Source organism: Lycorma delicatula, chromosome 8 (assembly GCF_047948215.1).
Source record: "Lycorma delicatula isolate Av1 chromosome 8, ASM4794821v1, whole genome shotgun sequence".
Taxonomy (NCBI): Eukaryota; Metazoa; Arthropoda; class Insecta; order Hemiptera; family Fulgoridae; genus Lycorma; species Lycorma delicatula.
This window is the reverse complement of record NC_134462.1, coordinates 50,337,198-50,357,454: the sequence shown is the minus strand read 5'-3', so window position 1 is coordinate 50,357,454 and position 20,257 is coordinate 50,337,198. Positions and strand designations below refer to the sequence as shown.

General features: G+C 28.7%; 1 protein-coding gene across 3 annotated transcripts in view; it reads left to right on the top strand.

Moving 5' to 3' along the window:
• Positions 1–20,257, top strand: part of LOC142329286 (uncharacterized) — a 365,502-nt gene that overhangs the window by 329,826 nt on the left and 15,419 nt on the right. For all 3 annotated transcript variants that reach the window (XM_075373729.1, XM_075373730.1, XM_075373731.1), the window contains one exon: positions 15,479–15,692. In XM_075373729.1, the coding sequence (XP_075229844.1) occupies positions 15,482–15,692 (211 nt within the window). In that variant the 5' untranslated portion in view covers positions 15,479–15,481. The remainder of the gene's footprint in view (positions 1–15,478; positions 15,693–20,257) is intronic.

The following is a 20,257-nucleotide window of genomic DNA, read 5'->3' as shown; positions in this document are numbered from 1 at the left end:
TGACTTAGGTACAGGGGACTCATGATATTTCGTATAAACATTGGTTCAACGTGACGCACACATATAGAATATAAGGATTCCCATTGTCGTCCCTACTTACCAGCTGGACGGCAGAAACATTTTTTTGTCAATTTTGAGACCGATTTTTTGTGTTCTAAAAACTTTTTCAACATCATGGTACCAACGCAAAAAACCAGCTGTGTCGAATGCAACAAGACTTATTTCAATCGGATTAATAAGAAAAAATTATGCGTATACAATCATTAAAAAAATATACGGGTTGAATACACAACCTCCTTTTTTGAAGTCGTTTAAAAAAAAAACAGTTTTTAATTTTTTTCATAATTGTTTATAAATGAATAAAAAAATGTATTTTAAAATATTTTTTTTCTCGGGTAAATTTCATTATTAACAATAAAATTTACCCTTCTAAGTAAGATTGAAAAAATTAATTTCTTGTATTCTGGCCATATATTCATCAAAATTGTTCGTAATTGCTCAAAATACAAGAAAAAAAAGTTTTTTCAATTTAGTATTACACTAACATAAAAAACAACGTAATTTTTTCTGCTCCCCCCACCACCAAAATCACCTTTCCAGAATTTTGTTTTTAGATTTTTCTACATTTACAGTGTTAAATCGAAAAACTAAAAAACTTCCACTGAAAAATGTACAACCTATAAGAAGTTACCTAAGATTTTGTTTAGGGTGAGGGTCAATTTCCTTCTTGTAGCATAGCTCTACAGCTTTGATATCAGGAAACTAAAATTGTTTAATACTCTCTTGCCTGTCATAAAAAATAATCGGCTTAAACTAAGTTTACTTCCATCCGATAATACAGAGCATTCGGAAAGTCACTGTGTAGTATGCTTTAGAATTATGTGGTGCATTCTGTTCTTAGAGCGTTAGGTTGGTTGCCCTGTGGGTTTATTGGGCGTTGCTCAGTAATAAACCAAGACGTCAGTTGTTGAGTTGTGACTGAACGCGCTTCGTTTCGCTTCGTTTCGTGTTGTTTCGTTTATCGGAATCAATAGTTGCGAGAAAGGTAATGTTTTTTTTCGGTAGAGAAAATGCATTTTTCTGGTTGAACATGTCTTTCGTGAAGGTATCAAGTATGATTTAGTGAAGCGCAAGTTTCCAAAAAGTTTCCAAATTTTCCAAAAAGTTTCCAAATACTCCTGTTCCTCACCGCAATGCAGTTCGAACTCTTATCAAAAACTTTTGGGTAACAGGCTCTACTGAAGACGCTGATCGAAGTGGAAGGCCACCTAAACTGCTGTTTGATATTTCATCAAAGTCAATACGTAAGTGATGTTTCATCGAAAATCCAACAAAATCAATGCGTAAGTTATCACAGCAGAAAGATTTTTTACCGCATATAAAGCTATAATAAAAGAACTAAAACTTTTCTCCTCTCTTTTTTTTCTGTTTAGCCTTCGGAATCCGTAAGGTATTACTTCAGTGGATGATGTGTATGAATGTAAATGAGGTGTTGTAGTCTTGTACAGTCTCAGAACCATCATTCCTGAGATTTGTAGTTAATTCAACCACCAAAGAACACCGGTATCCAAAATCTAGTGTTCGAATCCGTATAAAAGTAACTACCTTTACTAGGATTTAAACTTTAGAACTCTTGACTTCGAAATCAGCTGTTTTGCGATGACGAGTTCACCACGACCAACCCGGTGGGTTGGGAAACATTTCCCCTAAAAATTCAAGAAGTGAAACCTATAGATCGCGCCAAAAGACTAAATTATTGTGAATGGTTTACCATTTTAACTAGGAGAGGTATATTTTATAAAATACACGACTGTGGTAGACAACTAACAACTATGAACTACACGAAGTAAAAATTGGAGTCTGGGTCGGTGTGGGTAGAACGCGCACTCTGGTTTCAATCTTTATTGAAAAATAAGTTAAAAGTTATGGTTTAACAAACTTCTTTAGTCAGCTAAAAGAAGTGGAAATCGATCATGGTTGGTTCCAACAAGATGGCGCCACAGCGCACACAGCTAACAATGACTTTTTTACTAAGTGTCTTAAATAAACGAATCATTTCGAGGGGTTTTTGGCCTGCACGATCGCTCGATCTGACTCCCCCAGATTACTACTAGGGAGGAGGCAGCAAAACAAGCAGTGTATCGCAACAGACCACGTACGATTGACGAATTAAAACCCGCAATAACGGCATACGTACTAGACATTCCAGTACATCAGCCGGTTAGTGTTTGAAAACAAATTGAAACGTGTGCAAATACGTAAAATTACGTATTTTATCGATGTTGGTGGAGGTCATTTTCAACACTTTTTATAAACTATTCCAGTTATTGTAATATCCGTTTTTATAAAATAATGAAATAAAAGTACAAAGTAATAATTAAGAAAGTTTCGTCATTACACTTCCAAAATTCCAGTGCACAGCAACTTTCCAAACGTACTGTACATAAGAAAATACTAAACTTTGCAGACCTTTGTAGGATGAGGCAACATAAGAATCTCTTATTTATCTCATCATCAACTTTTCTTTCTTTTTAACACACTAAATTCAGTAAATTATTTCCTCCCACATTTCTGGTAGATAATATACCGAACTCACCGTCTAGCATAAATTGATAAACAGAATTAAACAAAGAACTACATAACAAATCTTATCTATTCTAATTATTACGGGAACTTTTAATTAAGACATTTATAAAAACAATAACAACCCGTTTATTCGTCTTTGAAACACGGCAGAATATTTAAATTCATTTTATGCATAACTAAAACAACGAGATTACCGCTTTAACTCAATAATAAATAATTAATTATTGAATATAATAAATTTAACATTTGTTAAATATGATAAAAAAATAATAAGTTATAAAGACGGTGATTTAATTACAATGCCTGATTCGACTAAAATAATTACTGTTACTTTTTTTGTTCCTCTTTTGTCAGTTTAAGTATTTTAAGTACACATGCGATGTAAAGGTTAGAAAATAATATTCATTATGCTGTATAATATTCATGTCAATTGTTTGTATGCGTAAAAAAATACATACACAAATATATATACAAAAGTCACATTAATTTTTCAAATAGAGAATAACAGATATATATATATATATATATATATATATATATATTAGAAAGAGAAATTTTCTCACTTGGACCGTATTATTAAGTCACGTTAATATGATAATCAATTCAATAACCAAAAACAACATTGCCCACATATTAACATAACTAACTGCTGCATAATCTAGCGTTTATAATTAAGAACTAATTTTATGAATTAATATAAAAATATATACATATACTATTCTTCTATGACGTTAGCTATCTATGTACAATGAAAAAATAAAAATTAAAAAAAAAGCTATTATATAATTAACATGACAATACAATTGATGTACGTACATAACTTTTTTAAATATTTTTTTGAACTTTCTTTTGTTTTATCGTTTTATAAAGTTATATAATATTTATATAAAATGTATTACGTAGGAGGTATTAATTTGTATTGTATTCAAAAAAGAAAAAGAGAGAACCTAATAGAAATTTTAATAATTCGCGGGTGTTTTAAAAAAAAATAATAACATAGGAAAATATGTGTGATAAAACATAATAAATAATTTTTTGAACTATTACTTTACAATATAATATTACATTAAGCCTATAACTATGATAACATAAATGGTTTTATGACCAGAAATAATTGAAAAAGATATCAAAATAATACATAATTATATTTTTTTTCTTCATGAACTGTTGTCAAAATGCATCTTTGAAAGTCGTATAATCTTATGTATAAAGTATAGTAAAGTATGAAAGTGTGAAATTTTATCACCTATTTTCTTGTGGCACATGTTAGTCGTGTTATTCTGTATTGTACGTGCTATTTTATTATAGTTAAAGCATCCATTAAAGTTATGTATCCATTTTTACAGGAAGAACCATGTAGATCAATTTATTGTTAACCTTAACTGACCTTTTCTCCTTATCCAGAGGATATTTTTGAAAGAAACAATGCTTAGCCTTTTTTTATTTACAATAAAGATTAAAAATGTTTTCGGTATTGTTATGATAAACCAAAGTAACGATTTTAAATAGTAAAAAAGGTATAATCAATTTAAAACTAAATCTCGTATAGAATTATGAAATATATAAGAAATGATGTCCATCCTTTTTAGGTGATTTGTCTTATTTTTAGAAAACAGATAAATGACTTAGGTACAGGGGACTCATGATATTTCGTATAAACATTGGTTCAAAAATTCTTCGTGTCGGCTGACGAAAGTTTTGGGATCGATTTCTGCATCTTCGGTAAATAAGGCAGACTGTAATTTTTGGGACCCATATTAAGGAATTTATAAGAAACATGACCTGACAAAAAAAATAGATCCCAGAAGTGTATTTTTAGTCGTTTTTGAGAAATCTAAGGTAAAAGACAAAATATTTGGGGTCGAAAAAAATGTTATGTTTGGTGTAAAATAACACATAAGTTTTAAACAGTAATTGTAGAGAATTTTATTCGTAAAACGGTTGAATAGAGTTCACAAAAACTAAATACAAAGGTAAGAATTTCGAAGTTTATTAAAATCAAAAAACATATCCAATATGTAGGTAGACTTTTTAATTGATATTTATTTTTCCAAAATATTTGTTTGTTTTGCAATATTGAAAATTTTGTTTGTTTAATACCTAATTAAAATCTGTAACATCTTGATATGTTTTGTTTGTATTCGTACGTTTGTGTTTAGTTTCTCGGAATTTTATTCATACTCTTTACTCTGCGAATCAAATCCTCTACTTTACCCATTTAATAAAGCATTTTTTTTACGACAAATATAAAATATTTTTCGATTCCAATCTGTTGATTTTAGCCCAGATTTCTCAAAATCGATTAAAAATACCGTACTGTGACCTATTTTTTCAAATTTTTCAGGTCATATTTCATATAAAATCACTAAATTTATCCCTCAATTTGGATCCTAGAAATTACAGCTGGATTAATTTTACCGAAGGCGCAGAAAGTAAGAAGCGTTTTCGTACATATGAACTTTCTTCTTTATTTTCACCAGTAGAACATGTGCTGAAAGTTTGTTGTTTATGAATCATACTACGTATTATTTGGAAACTTTATAATATCGTTTGTTAGATCTATTGAAAAATGTAACTTGAATTGATACTCCTCTTTCAACCTATGGATTTTTGGAACTTAGGTAGATCTTGTGGTCACAATTACTGCCGTAATTTTCCGCCAATCACTTTCAATATAGAATATAACGACCCAAAATCTCGGTCGATTTCTTTAATGGACAAATCGGACCATGGGAGTGGAAATGGGGAGCTTTTTCGAAAAAACAAAATATCGCTATAACTTTCTTAAGTAAAATATCGATTCGTTTAAAGTTCCTATTATTCTTTGGATAAGGGCATAAAAATGGGGTTTCGAAGACAAAAAAATCATTCCTCCCTTAATAGGCACAGATCGAATCTGTTTAGTCGTTAGTCCTCTAAATATTATTTAAAACTTTTGTCTGAAACAATTTTTCTTACAGCAAGGGGTGTTGCTGGAATTGTAAGAAGATGGGCTATTCGTTTGCTTAACATATGAAACGTTTTTTTCACATGCAACCATTGTATTGAGTAAATCTCAATAAAGCTTAAAGTTTTTTTTTAACTTTAAGATGGGAATCTTTTTTATCCCCTACTTGGCACCGGTTAAATCTACCTCCGCCTTCAAGCGTGCCGAAAGGGATTTTTATATTAGTTTTACATTTTATCAAAAATTATGTACGAAAAAATTATGCAACTTTTATAATGAAATGTCAAATCTGCATGATTTTTAAGAACTAAAATTAAAATACGTATACGACTTTTTCCTTAGCATTTCTGAAAATTTCAATCCAAAGATCCGCTCAATAAACAATTTTTCTCTAGCTTTCTCGTTGTACACCATCACACCATCACAATTTATAGGATAATAAAACAATATTGTAAAAAAATATAAACCCAACTTTAAAATAAAAACATAATAAAGATAAAAAAATTACTAATTTTTAGTTTTTGTTTCTACGGTAACAAAAGTTTATTTCTCGTTTCACGAAAAGTTTTTTACGTCTCTTTATTGTTGCCACGTGAGACGTAAAAAACTTTTCGTGAAACGAGTTTTTGTTGTGCATTAAAAAAATGAGTGATACTAATTATGAGCAACGTTGTGCACTCAAGTTTTTTTGTTAAACTTGGCTGAAACTTTTTAAAAACAATAAATTAAATATATTTATACCTAATATAAATCAGCTATTCATATAACCATGTTTACTTTAACTATAACTGTTTACACTAACTGTTAAGTTTAAAAAATAGTTTTTAGAAAAAAAAACCTTATAAAAGTAAAATTTATGAGTAAAGTAAAGTCTATGAGAGTAAGTTTATAGCTAGAATTAAAGGTGGAAGTAAAATTATCATTTCAAAACTGGGATATCATATTTTCTGCGTAACTTCATCTAGACCAAAGAAACAGATGTATACACGTGGAAGGGATCCCCTAAAATCAAATATTTTTTTATCGAGATTTGGAATTTATGTTTAAATCTTATTTTGATAATCGTGAGTTAACCGGTTTAGCGGAGAAAGTTATGTAATATTTTGCCAACTTTTTTTGATTCTCTTAGATGACAAATGGTTTAGATGCAGTTTAGGAATGAATAAATCTCAAAATATATGCACAGCACTCAAGTATGAACCCAAATAAAATTATTCATACATACAACAATGAAATTTCGAGCCCTCATAATGAAAAACCGAAAAATACGTATATATTATTTTAATGTCTGCACAATAATAGAAACACAATACAATCAATATTGTGTATTGTCAATAACTTCACATCATTAGAAAAACTAGTTTTTAGGATAAATAAATGGTATAATAAGACAATACGGGTTATGCGGGTAAGTAATAGTGATATTTTAATTCAAATGACGTACATCACAGATGAGTATATATATATATATATATATATAATGTTTTACGTGGAGGGTACGCCCGCATTACTCGCATTCCATAATATAATACGTATATATCTCTTTATCTTACTCTTAAAAGTATAATTAATGTCTTAATTATTATAATAATAAAATATGGTACATTAGAGACGTAATTTAATAATGCATTGGAGCCGTTTTATTTTAAAATTTGAGACCTAATAAGTCTAACCGGAAAATAAAAATTTTTAATCTCAATTTCATTGTTTATTCTTTTTTATTTATTTATTTATTTTTTTTTTTTTTTGTTATGTTTGATTGAAATAACTACGTACTCAATAGTTTATTGTTTCACAAAAAATAGAATAAAATTTGACTTTTAAAATTCCGACTAAAGATAACATTTCTTCAATGTTTCTTTAGATTTCTCTGATAAGTTGAACTAAGCCAAGAAAAGTTAGAAAAATAATAAGTTAAAATAATAATAAAGTTAGACTGAAGTACATAATACGTACCAGTTTATAATAAATGTTCAAAAATGAGCCCGCCATATTCAATATATATCTCTTGGCACGTTTCTGTAGTGCTTTTACTGCTCTTGCGGACGATTAATTCCTCACGAAAGAAAGTATTTTTGTTTTGTAAACAATATTTTTTATCCATCTCCAGACGCAGAATTCTAAAGATGATTTAAATAGGTGGAAATGCCATAGAAGAAGTGAGAAGGCGCGCCACTGGAAGTATAGTTTGCGTCCCAGCGTAAGGAACAACAGTCCTGCATTCCACCAGCTGAAGAACTCCAAGCGAAGCGGATCCTGGATGTAGATGATGAACTGTCAGCTTATGATAACACAAAACTTGTTTTGTTTAAGAGTCTTCCAAACCACTGAATGTGAAATACTCACAAACGTAAACACCTTGCACGATGTTTTAGAATATATCTTATTTAAAATAACCATGTTAATACTTCACACATGTAAAACAAAGTATAATAAAACATATTATTAATAAAATATTATTCCCTCAAGAAATTACGAACTGACATATTTATAGCGTAAAAACAACATTAAATGAAGGTATCATTATTTCCTTAAAACTGATTTACACTAAAAATAATTACCAACACATAATTGATAATAATTTACTTATCAGTAACATCTCTTAAAGCTCATAATTTATTAGTCGCTTCATATATTTGCCTTTGCATTTGAAGCTTTAATAACTTTTAACGTAATAGATGAATAGCTTAAATAAATAAGGTTTTTAATTTTATCGATATTTAACTTAAAAATATGCAGGCTTTTTAAATTAAACCTTTTGTTTTAAAATTAATTAAATTAAATTATTAATCCCGACTTTTTTTTATTACTTTTAATAAAACTCAATATTACGCCCACATGAAATACACAAAAAAAATCTAAAAATATTTACTGCTTTAATAACTAACCTTTTCTTATTGTTTTAGCCCAATTTGAGCATTTTTGAACCGATATTTACCCAGTTTATTTCAATTAACAGCTTTGTAATTATAAATAGATAATATTTTTTGATATATTCATTTTAAAAGCTGAGAAACAATTTAGGTTCAAAAAAGGATGCTGGAAATTACGGAATAAGATATTTGCAAGAGGGAAAGTATGGTAATCAATCAAAAAATGGGGTATGAAATTTTTTATTTCTCAACACTTCATGACCCAAAACCCCCAAAAAACATTAACTGAAACTTAATAGCTTTTGACTGGATAAACAAATTTTGATGCAATTTGGTACAGAGTCGTGTGTATAGGAAAATTTGTTGGTGAAAATTTGGGATCAGTATCTCAAGGGAGTGGGGTAGAAAGTTGCTTTGAGGTCAATTTTCTCAAAATTTTCCAAACATAACACCACTAGATTCTAAGTAGTTAAATTCTTCACCTCCCAAAAAAATCTCTTGATTGCATTTTTTGACACAATTTTTTTATGTCTTTCTAAGTATAGTAGTGGTAATTAAATATTTTGGAGTAATATTGGTACTGGGAGAACTGATAAATAAGTAATGCCAGGAAAGTATATCTTTTTTTTTACAAACTAGAACGGGAAATTTTTATTAAATAATACATTTAATTTTCATTTCATCGGCAACAGAGTAAATTCTAACAACGAAGACAATCGTGGCAATTGTAAGCGACCAAACTACAACAACATTACTATGGTTATTATCATTATGATCATCAGCTGCTGAATTACAGCTGTAAATTTAAAGTATAAGAAATAAAAATAAATAAAAAATGTTCAATGAAAACGGTCGGTATGATCTCTTGAAGAAACTGGTAAGAATGAAAAACAAACAAATAAATTAAAAAGCAAGCGGTGGTAAATACCTGACCATCAGAAGAAGCGTAAATCAGAGTGGCTTCCTTTTCTTTTTTCTTTGTTTTCTTCTCCTGTATCTTCTTTTTCTTCGTGTTTTTCTATAGCGGTCAGAAAACAAATCAAACATAAATCTTTCTGGAGAGTCCATTAGTAACTTAGTACTGCTATACACTGTACACAACGTAATGTTATATTTTATTATATTATATAAGAGGGTAAGCATGAGTTAGCATAACATTTCAGTGCTTCTGCCATTATTATTTTAGTTGTATAACACTATTTTTACCATTATTACTCACCCCCTTTAAAACAAATGATCATTATAACTTTCCTTTTTTCTGTTTATTTATAGTTAATTACACAGTTAACTTTAATGAGGTACCCTTTTTCAATAATTATATATTATTTAACAGTTGAAAATAAATATACATTCTACCTTTCTTAATTTTATATTTTATAAAAAGCCTACACAGAAATTAAGAGATGTATTAAGCCAACAGTTAGAAGATTATAATACAATGTAAATCTAAGGAAATATACAATAATATTTATTTATTCATCCTCTAATAATTTTATTAATTAGTGAATGACCAATTACAGCTTTTTGAAAAAATGCCGAACAAAATTTTTGAATCGAATCCAGAACCTTCCAGATGAATGGCAGAGACGTTACTCATTTATGTAAAATGTTAGCATCTAATAACAATATTTAACTAATTTCTGGATGAAATAATGATACATCCATTTCTATAGAAAAAAAATCTGATGTGGGCACTATATGACTTCTTTGTACGCCTATTAAATTACACATACACATTTTTTGCTGCATTTGAAAAGTGAGATACGATCTACCAATCCTTTAGTAAAGTGGACAGTTAAATTGCTGAAATATTAGTTTTTATTAACTATTTCTCTTGGGGACTGCGTGTAAGGCTGGAGTGGTGAGATGATACGAACAACACGTGCGATGCTAGACCGTTCATCACAATCAACTGGTAACAAACGGGTTGTCCATGAGGTGCTGTTTTGAGAGGTGATATGGGGTATTCTTATTATATCTCAGCAAACAATCGTTCAATTATCAAAATTCAAACACAAGGTATTTGTTTGTAGGTTGAAGACTAATCACGCATCAAGTACACTCTCGATTGAGGATCGAACCCACTATTGTCGAATTTGATGCTTTAGGGGTAAAGGGATGGCGTATGTTGCCACACTAACTGGGACGGCGTGTGCTGTCCCTAATATTGATGAGCTGTGGCGGTGCATAAACTAAAAGGGACTACCCTAGATAGAGCTGTCGTAGATCTGAACACTCACATCTTTGCCAAGGGCCAGGCCTACGTAGCACTGAGTCGCATAAGATAATTGGAGAGTTTAGCCGTTAGTTGTTTGGATCCCAGATACGCAAGATGAAAGGTCTCTCAAGGAAATCAATCGCTTGAGAAAATCTAAGTTTAGATTGGTATACGTCAATTAAATAAATAAATTGAAATGTTTATAGTTTCCTCTTTTGGCTCAGTACATTAAATACGTTAAATCCATCGAATCGTGAATTTTTTTCGATGATCATTAAATAAATAATAAAAATACGACTGCCAAAAAAGTTTTTAAATTCTTAAAAAAATAAGTAAACTGAACTAAAAAAACGATAATAGAAGTAAAAATCCGGTGGGTTTAAATCCACGAGGTGATCACAAGTTTTCAGAAATAATAGATCTCTGAATACTTCTTGCTGTAATACTTCTGTAATACGTTTTTCATGGATTGCCTGGCTATATGCTCGATCGTGCCGTCTTATAAAATAAAAGCATTATTAATTTCGGTTCTCGGTTAGCTCTACTAAAAATTGATGTCTAATCAATTTTTAGGAGAGCTTAACTGAGAACTTAACTGATAAATATCTTAATATCAACAAATATAACGTAGTATTTTATACCTACACAGCAACTAAATGGTGAAAAATGAACGGCTAACAACACAAATACAATATCATAATACAACCTGCAACTTCCTAACCGAAACATTTCATTCGATTTACTCTCTCATTGTATCTCTCTCAAACACATTCATTCACTCTTTCTATTCCAGTATGCTGTATTTTTATCTCTGTCAGCCTTTCTACAATAAACTCCACCAACACAATAACGAGCTGATTTACTATTTCTGCAATAAATATTGGGCACTGTAATCCACAGCCAATCCTACGCCGATGTTTTCTGTTGAGCCTACTGGGGCTACGTCACTAGCAGTTAATATTTATTTATTTATGTATACCAAGTTACAGAGTAACAGCACAGTGACATGATGTCAATAGTACTCTGCAAAGATCCCAAGGCATCTATGCGCAATCTGACGTGTAATTGTAAATATACCGGTAAATGTGTATCTTGAATAGAAACAAGCCGATCACTCCTGAGACGTGTGATTAATTGAAACCCAACCACCAAACACTGGTATCCACAGTCTAGCATTCAAACCTTACAACTCTCGACTTCAAAAGTGAGCTGATTTTGCGATGACGAGTTTAACCATTAGACTAACCCTGCGAATTATGTCTTGCAGTTTTCTTCGTCGAGTGCAGATGTCCTACCGCTTCGTTCATAATCCTTTACCGATCGCCGCTATCCTAAATTTCTCGATTAGCGTTCTTACTCGATTCAGAATCGGTGTCCCTGAAAAACTAGTCTTCACTGTCTATATGTATTTATCATGCTCACGGAAGACATATTCAAGGAATACTCGCTTATATTAGCTCTTCTAAAGTTAAGACCATTACAAGCGCAAATAGAAATACAAGGTCAATAAAGAACCAGAAACATTTTCTTGTCTCAAGATCACCAACCTTATTGGCTCGAAAAAACAAACTGCATGTAACGCAGGATTACCAACCTTTATACTAGCAGCGCACGTAATGCAAAACCTCAACGAATAATTGTACTATAATTACTTTTCGAAAGCAAGTTATTGTGCCTAAAAAAATAAAATAAATTTTTAACATTTTAGATGTTTTATTTCACTATTTCGTTTATCTCTGTTGCGTGCTTTTTATAACACATTTATTTTGATGTGAAGCATAAGGTTAATTTTGGGAGAAAATGACAGTATGTATCAATGATTATAATCAGAGCTCCACTGGAAAATCACACACAATTTCTGTATTACTATTTTAGTTTAGCATTATTACTTTCCGAATCGATTAATTAAATTAGTAAAATAATCCACACAGATTTATATAAAATACTGCTTACTATCTTAACAAATTTAGCATTTTACAATAACACAACAAGCTTAACAAATAGTTACGAAATAATCGTAAGTTTACCGCTAATTCAACTACTGTACTACGTACTTAAAGCGTATACTATTATTATATTTGTGTTTTCTGTAAACTTATATTATTAAATTGCTGTTGGATGATTGTTGTACGCTATAGAAACATATAAAATACAAACAAATAAAAACTTCGTGTTCACTTCGATCTTCTGCCTATAAACTTAACTGATAAATATCTTAATATCAACAAATACAACGTAGTAAGTATTTTATACCTACACAGCAACTAAATGGTGAAAAATGAACGGCTAACAACACAAATACAATACCATAATACAACCTGCAACTTCCTAACCGAAACATTTATTTCATTCGATTTACTCTCTCGTTGTATCTCTCTCAAACACATTCATTCACTCTTTCTATTCCAGTATGCATGCATTTTTATCTCTGTCAGCCTTTCTGCAATAAACTCCACCTATATTATTTCCACTTTATCCTTGATTATTTATTTGAATGTATTGTTAAACAATAAAGACTACCGATTAACCAAGGTCAGTACGGATAAAATACCATAAATTTAACCGCTATTATTTAATTCTCATCTCGATTCCATTATGTAGAAAAATAATTACGTAATATCCGAACATAAATTTTATAAAAATATTTTTTTTGATCAGACGCATACAAAATCTTTTAATCTTAGAAACGGCATTTAAAATTCCTTGAACGGCAAACTATTTTATAACTTTTGCAGACATCGTTTCTCCTACAACATTAAAGTACACACCATTTAACATAGCACACAATAGTTACATAAACCTTTTTAGAAAATAGTTTTACCAAACACGGCCCGTTGAACAAATTTTTTTATGCGTTCAAGCGCTTTCGGAAACGAATTCTATCTTCAGAAACTTAAATTTTTTTAACATTATTCTTTAAAAAAATAAGACTGTCGCCATAAGTAGAATTGTTATGTAAAGTGTATAAATATATAACAGTGGTCGTCATGTGTTTAAAATTGTGTCGACTTAACGTCCTATCATTGACAGGAAGTTCATAACGGTGGAAACATTCATAGTACAAGATGTTGACTCAATTTTAAACACAATGACGATCACTTATATATTTTACACTTATTACAATTATATATAATTACACTTGTTTTTTAACAATAATACAAAAAATTGTAAGTTCCTGAAGATGGGAATTCGTTTCCGAAAGCGCTTGAACTCATAAAAAGATTTGTTGGTCAGTGGTTTTTATATTTTAATAATTTACTTTTTATAAAAATTAAACTGTTCTTGTCCATTTCTTTAATGAAAGTAAAACTGCACTTACAAACTTTTTATCAAGAGTTATAATAAAATTTTATTATCAAGGAAAACAAAATAATGTAATTGTAATTACTAAAAATTTTTAAACCGAAAGCAAAAATTACAGTTTTACGACTGTTATTTATAATTCACTAAAAGGATGGCGTTCATCCATGGAAGACATGGAAGATATTAGATCGGTTTTACGTTATGCTAAGAAGTGACAATGTTTAAGTTAATAGTTTTTACTGTTTGTTTATGATGGGGTAAATTTTAGTTTCCTATCATCACAGCTCTAAAACTGTGCTTCAAAAAGGAAAGTATGATAATCACTCAAAAAATGAGGTATGGGCTTTTTGCATTTCTCGTTTTTAAGACCGAGAGGGTTCTCAAAAAAATAAAGAATAGGATAATGTTCGTACGTATGTACATGTGTTGGCGTGCTTGAAACTTAATAACGTCTGAATGGAAGAACCAATTTTGATGAAATTTGGCATAATTTTGAAATAATTTGTTGGTAATAGTTTGGGATCATCTCCAAGGGTTGGAGTAGATAATTTTTTGGGATGTTTCTCAAAATTTTCCAGTTTCATTTCATATTATGCTCAGTGCATGCGTAAATGCTTATCTTACCTTTTTTTTTTGATTTTGCCCCAAAATTACCCCTTTCCCAAAAATCAGAAACCTCTCTTTTTATTTATTTCATGTTCTTAATCGAATCTATTTTATCTCTTCCTAAGCAGAGTAGTAGTGACGGCCTCCGTGGCGCGATTGCTAGTGTCTTGCTTTTTCATACGGAGGTTCCGGGTTCGAATCCCAGTCAGGCATGGCATTTTTAAACGCTAAGAAATTGTTTCTTTTCATCCTATGAACCACCTAACGGTGGTTTCGGAGGCTAAAAATAAAAGGCAAAGTAGTGCATAGTGTAAGTGAATAAAAAAAATATATTTTGGGGCAATATTGGTAGTGGGGAAGCCGATCGAAATTTAAAAATACCGATTTTTGGAATCTTTTAAAACTAAATAATAATATTACGATAAAGTGGGGTGACATCACCCCACTTTCAAAAAATTAATTTTAATCATTTTTTATTGATTGTACATTCTTTAGTACATTTCTTTTATTTTTTTCAATGTAATATAGTTAAAATTTTTTTTTTGAGAATGATTTTGGTGGTGGAAGAGTAGAGAAAGATTCAAACAATAATAATTTTACAATAACAATTATGTATAATAGAATAGTAGTAACCTAAAACTCAAAGAAATTTAAAGACCTACAAATTTAGGAATCATCAATATTATAATTGGTCCTAGGAGCTGTGAAAAGATTTTTTTATATTTAACCGATTTTGATTTTTGTTAAATTTTAATTGAAAATGTTTAAACAGAAAAAATCTATTCGAACATTTAACCTTTGAGTATCATTATACACAAGTTTATTTTAACATAATACGCGTATTACACAAATTTTATAAATTCAACAATAAATTCCGTTCTTAGATTCATGTATATATTTAGTTCAATAAGTTTCATTATATAATTATATTTTTATTTTTATTAGGGGATGGCGGAAAACCAGACAGCAGAAGAATGGGAAGAAGTGGATGAATGGCAATGGGAATGGTCGCCACCCCCAGGGGATTTTTTACCGCCACCTCCAAGGCCACCATTCCTTGAAGATGATTTTGTACAACCAGATGGACTGACCACATGTGATTTATGTACATGGGCTAGATCAGAACTTCCGGGACCACCACGATTAGAAAATAATGCAGGTTCGTTGTATTTCTTTAAAAGTAAATTAAAAAAAAAGTACGAAGTAGTACAACAAAGTAAGTAGTAAGTACTTCCTTACTACTTACAAAGCATTACAAAATGCTTACAAAGCATTAAAAAAAATAAATACAATTCATAATTTCCCCTAAACGTTACTTTTATTACTCATGATTAAAAAAGAAGGAAAAAATATCTAGATAGAATTCTGGAATTATATAAAATTCATAATTTCCCCTAAACGTTACTCTTATTACTCATGATTAAAAAAGAAGGAAAAAATAACTAGATAGAATTCTAGAATTGTATACAATTCGTAATTTCCCCTAAACGTTACTTTTATTACTCATGATTAAAAAAGAAGGAAAAAATATCTAGATAGAATTCTAGAATTGTATAAAATTCGTAATTTCCCCTAAACGTTACTTTTATTACTCATGATTAAAAAAGAAGGAAAAAATATCTAGATAGAATTCTAGAATTGTATAAAATTCGTAATTTCCCCTAAACGTTACTCTTATTACTCATGATTAAAAAAGAAGGAAAAAATAACTAGATAGAATTCTAGAATTGTATACAATTCGTAATTTCCCCTAAACGTTACTTTTATTACTCATGATTAAAAAAGAAGGAAAAAATAACTAGATAGAATTCTAGAATTGTATACAATTCATAATTCATAATTTCACAATTCATAATTTCCCCTAAACGTTACTTTTATTACTCATGATTAAAAAAGAAGGAAAAAATATCTAGATAGAATTCTAGAATTGTATAACAATTCATAATTTCACAATTCATAATTTCCCCTAAACGTTACTTTTATTACTCATGATTAAAAAAGAAGGAAAAAATAACTAGATAGAATTCTAGAATTGTATACAATTCATAATTTCCCCTAAACGTTACTTTTATTACTCATGATTAAAAAAGAAGGAAAAAATATCTAGATAGAATTCTAGAATTGTATAACAATTCATAATTCATAATTTCACAATTCATAATTTCCCCTAATTACTCATGATTAAAAAAGAAGGAAAAAATAACAAGATAGAATTCTAGAATTGTATACAATTCATAATTTCCCCTAAACGTTACTTTTATTACTCATGATTAAAAAAGAAGGAAAAAATATCTAGATAGAATTCTGGAATTATATAAAATTCATAATTTCCCCTAAACGTTACTCTTATTACTCATGATTAAAAAAGAAGGAAAAAATAACTAGATAGAATTCTAGAATTGTATACAATTCGTAATTTCCCCTAAACGTTACTTTTATTACTCATGATTAAAAAAGAAGGAAAAAATATCTAGATAGAATTCTAGAATTGTATACAATTCGTAATTTCCCCTAAACGTTACTTTTATTACTCATGATTAAAAAAGAAGGAAAAAATAACTAGATAGAATTCTAGAATTGTATACAATTCATAATTCATAATTTCACAATTCATAATTTCCCCTAAACGTTACTTTTATTACTCATGATTAAAAAAGAAGGAAAAAATATCTAGATAGAATTCTAGAATTGTATAACAATTCATAATTTCACAATTCATAATTTCCCCTAAACGTTACTTTTATTACTCATGATTAAAAAAGAAGGAAAAAATAACTAGATAGAATTCTAGAATTGTATACAATTCATAATTTCCCCTAAACGTTACTTTTATTACTCATGATTAAAAAAGAAGGAAAAAATATCTAGATAGAATTCTAGAATTGTATAACAATTCATAATTCATAATTTCCCCTAATTACTCATGATTAAAAAAGAAGGAAAAAATAACAAGATAGAATTCTAGAATTGTATACAATTCATAATTTCCCCTAAACGTTACTTTTATTACTCATGATTAAAAAAGAAGGAAAAAATATCTAGATAGAATTCTAGAATTGTATACAATTCATAATTCATAATTTCACAATTCATAATTTCCCCTAAACGTTACTTTTATTACTCATGATTAAAAAAGAAGGAAAAAATATCTAGATAGAATTCTGGAATTATATAAAATTCATAATTTCCCCTAAACGTTACTCTTATTACTCATGATTAAAAAAGAAGGAAAAAATAACTAGATAGAATTCTAGAATTGTATACAATTCGTAATTTCCCCTAAACGTTACTTTTATTACTCATGATTAAAAAAGAAGGAAAAAATATCTAGATAGAATTCTAGAATTGTATACAATTCATAATTCATAATTTCACAATTCATAATTTCCCCTAAACGTTACTTTTATTACTCATGATTAAAAAAGAAGGAAAAAATATCTAGATAGAATTCTGGAATTATATAAAATTCATAATTTCCCCTAAACGTTACTCTTATTACTCATGATTAAAAAAGAAGGAAAAAATAACTAGATAGAATTCTAGAATTGTATACAATTCGTAATTTCCCCTAAACGTTACTTTTATTACTCATGATTAAAAAAGAAGGAAAAAATATCTAGATAGAATTCTAGAATTGTATAAAATTCGTAATTTCCCCTAAACGTTACTTTTATTACTCATGATTAAAAAAGAAGGAAAAAATATCTAGATAGAATTCTAGAATTGTATAAAATTCGTAATTTCCCCTAAACGTTACTCTTATTACTCATGATTAAAAAAGAAGGAAAAAATAACTAGATAGAATTCTAGAATTGTATACAATTCGTAATTTCCCCTAAACGTTACTTTTATTACTCATGATTAAAAAAGAAGGAAAAAATAACTAGATAGAATTCTAGAATTGTATACAATTCATAATTCATAATTTCACAATTCATAATTTCCCCTAAACGTTACTTTTATTACTCATGATTAAAAAAGAAGGAAAAAATATCTAGATAGAATTCTAGAATTGTATAACAATTCATAATTTCACAATTCATAATTTCCCCTAAACGTTACTTTTATTACTCATGATTAAAAAAGAAGGAAAAAATAACTAGATAGAATTCTAGAATTGTATACAATTCATAATTTCCCCTAAACGTTACTTTTATTACTCATGATTAAAAAAGAAGGAAAAAATATCTAGATAGAATTCTAGAATTGTATAACAATTCATAATTCATAAATTCATAATTCATAATTTCACAATTCATAATTTCCCCTAATTACTCATGATTAAAAAAGAAGGAAAAAATAACAAGATAGAATTCTAGAATTGCATACAATTCATAATTTCCCCTAAACGTTACTTTTATTACTCATGATTAAAAAAGAAGGAAAAAATATCTAGATAGAATTCTAGAATTGTATACAATTCATAATTCATAATTTCACAATTCATAATTTCCCCTAAACGTTACTTTTATTACTCATGATTAAAAAAGAAGGAAAAAATAACTAGATAGAATTCTAGAATTGTATACAATTCATAATTTCCCCTAAACGTTACTTTTATTACTCATGATTAAAAAAGAAGGAAAAAATATCTAGATAGAATTCTAGAATTGTATACAATTCATAATTCATAATTTCACAATTCATAATTTCCCCTAAACGTTACTTTTATTACTCATGATTAAAAAAGAAGGAAAAAATAACAAGATAGAATTCTAGAATTGTATACAATTCATAATTTCCCCTAAACGTTACTTTTATTACTCATGATTAAAAAAGAAGGAAAAAATATCTAGATAGAATTCTAGAATTGTATACAATTCATAATTCATAATTTCACAATTCATAATTTCCCCTAAACGTTACTTTTATTACTCATGATTAAAAAAGAAGGAAAAAATATCTAGATAGAATTCTGGAATTATATAAAATTCATAATTTCCCCTAAACGTTACTCTTATTACTCATGATTAAAAAAGAAGGAAAAAATAACTAGATAGAATTCTAGAATTGTATACAATTCGTAATTTCCCCTAAACGTTACTTTTATTACTCATGATTAAAAAAGAAGGAAAAAATATCTAGATAGAATTCTAGAATTGTATAAAATTCGTAATTTCCCCTAAACGTTACTCTTATTACTCATGATTAAAAAAGAAGGAAAAAATAACTAGATAGAATTCTAGAATTGTATACAATTCGTAATTTCCCCTAAACGTTACTTTTATTACTCATGATTAAAAAAGAAGGAAAAAATAACTAGATAGAATTCTAGAATTGTATACAATTCATAATTCATAATTTCACAATTCATAATTTCCCCTAAACGTTACTTTTATTACTCATGATTAAAAAAGAAGGAAAAAATATCTAGATAGAATTCTAGAATTGTATAACAATTCATAATTTCACAATTCATAATTTCCCCTAAACGTTACTTTTATTACTCATGATTAAAAAAGAAGGAAAAAATAACTAGATAGAATTCTAGAATTGTATACAATTCATAATTTCCCCTAAACGTTACTTTTATTACTCATGATTAAAAAAGAAGGAAAAAATATCTAGATAGAATTCTAGAATTGTATAACAATTCATAATTCATAATTTCACAATTCATAATTTCCCCTAATTACTCATGATTAAAAAAGAAGGAAAAAAATAACAAGATAGAATTCTAGAATTGTATACAATTCATAATTTCCCCTAAACGTTACTTTTATT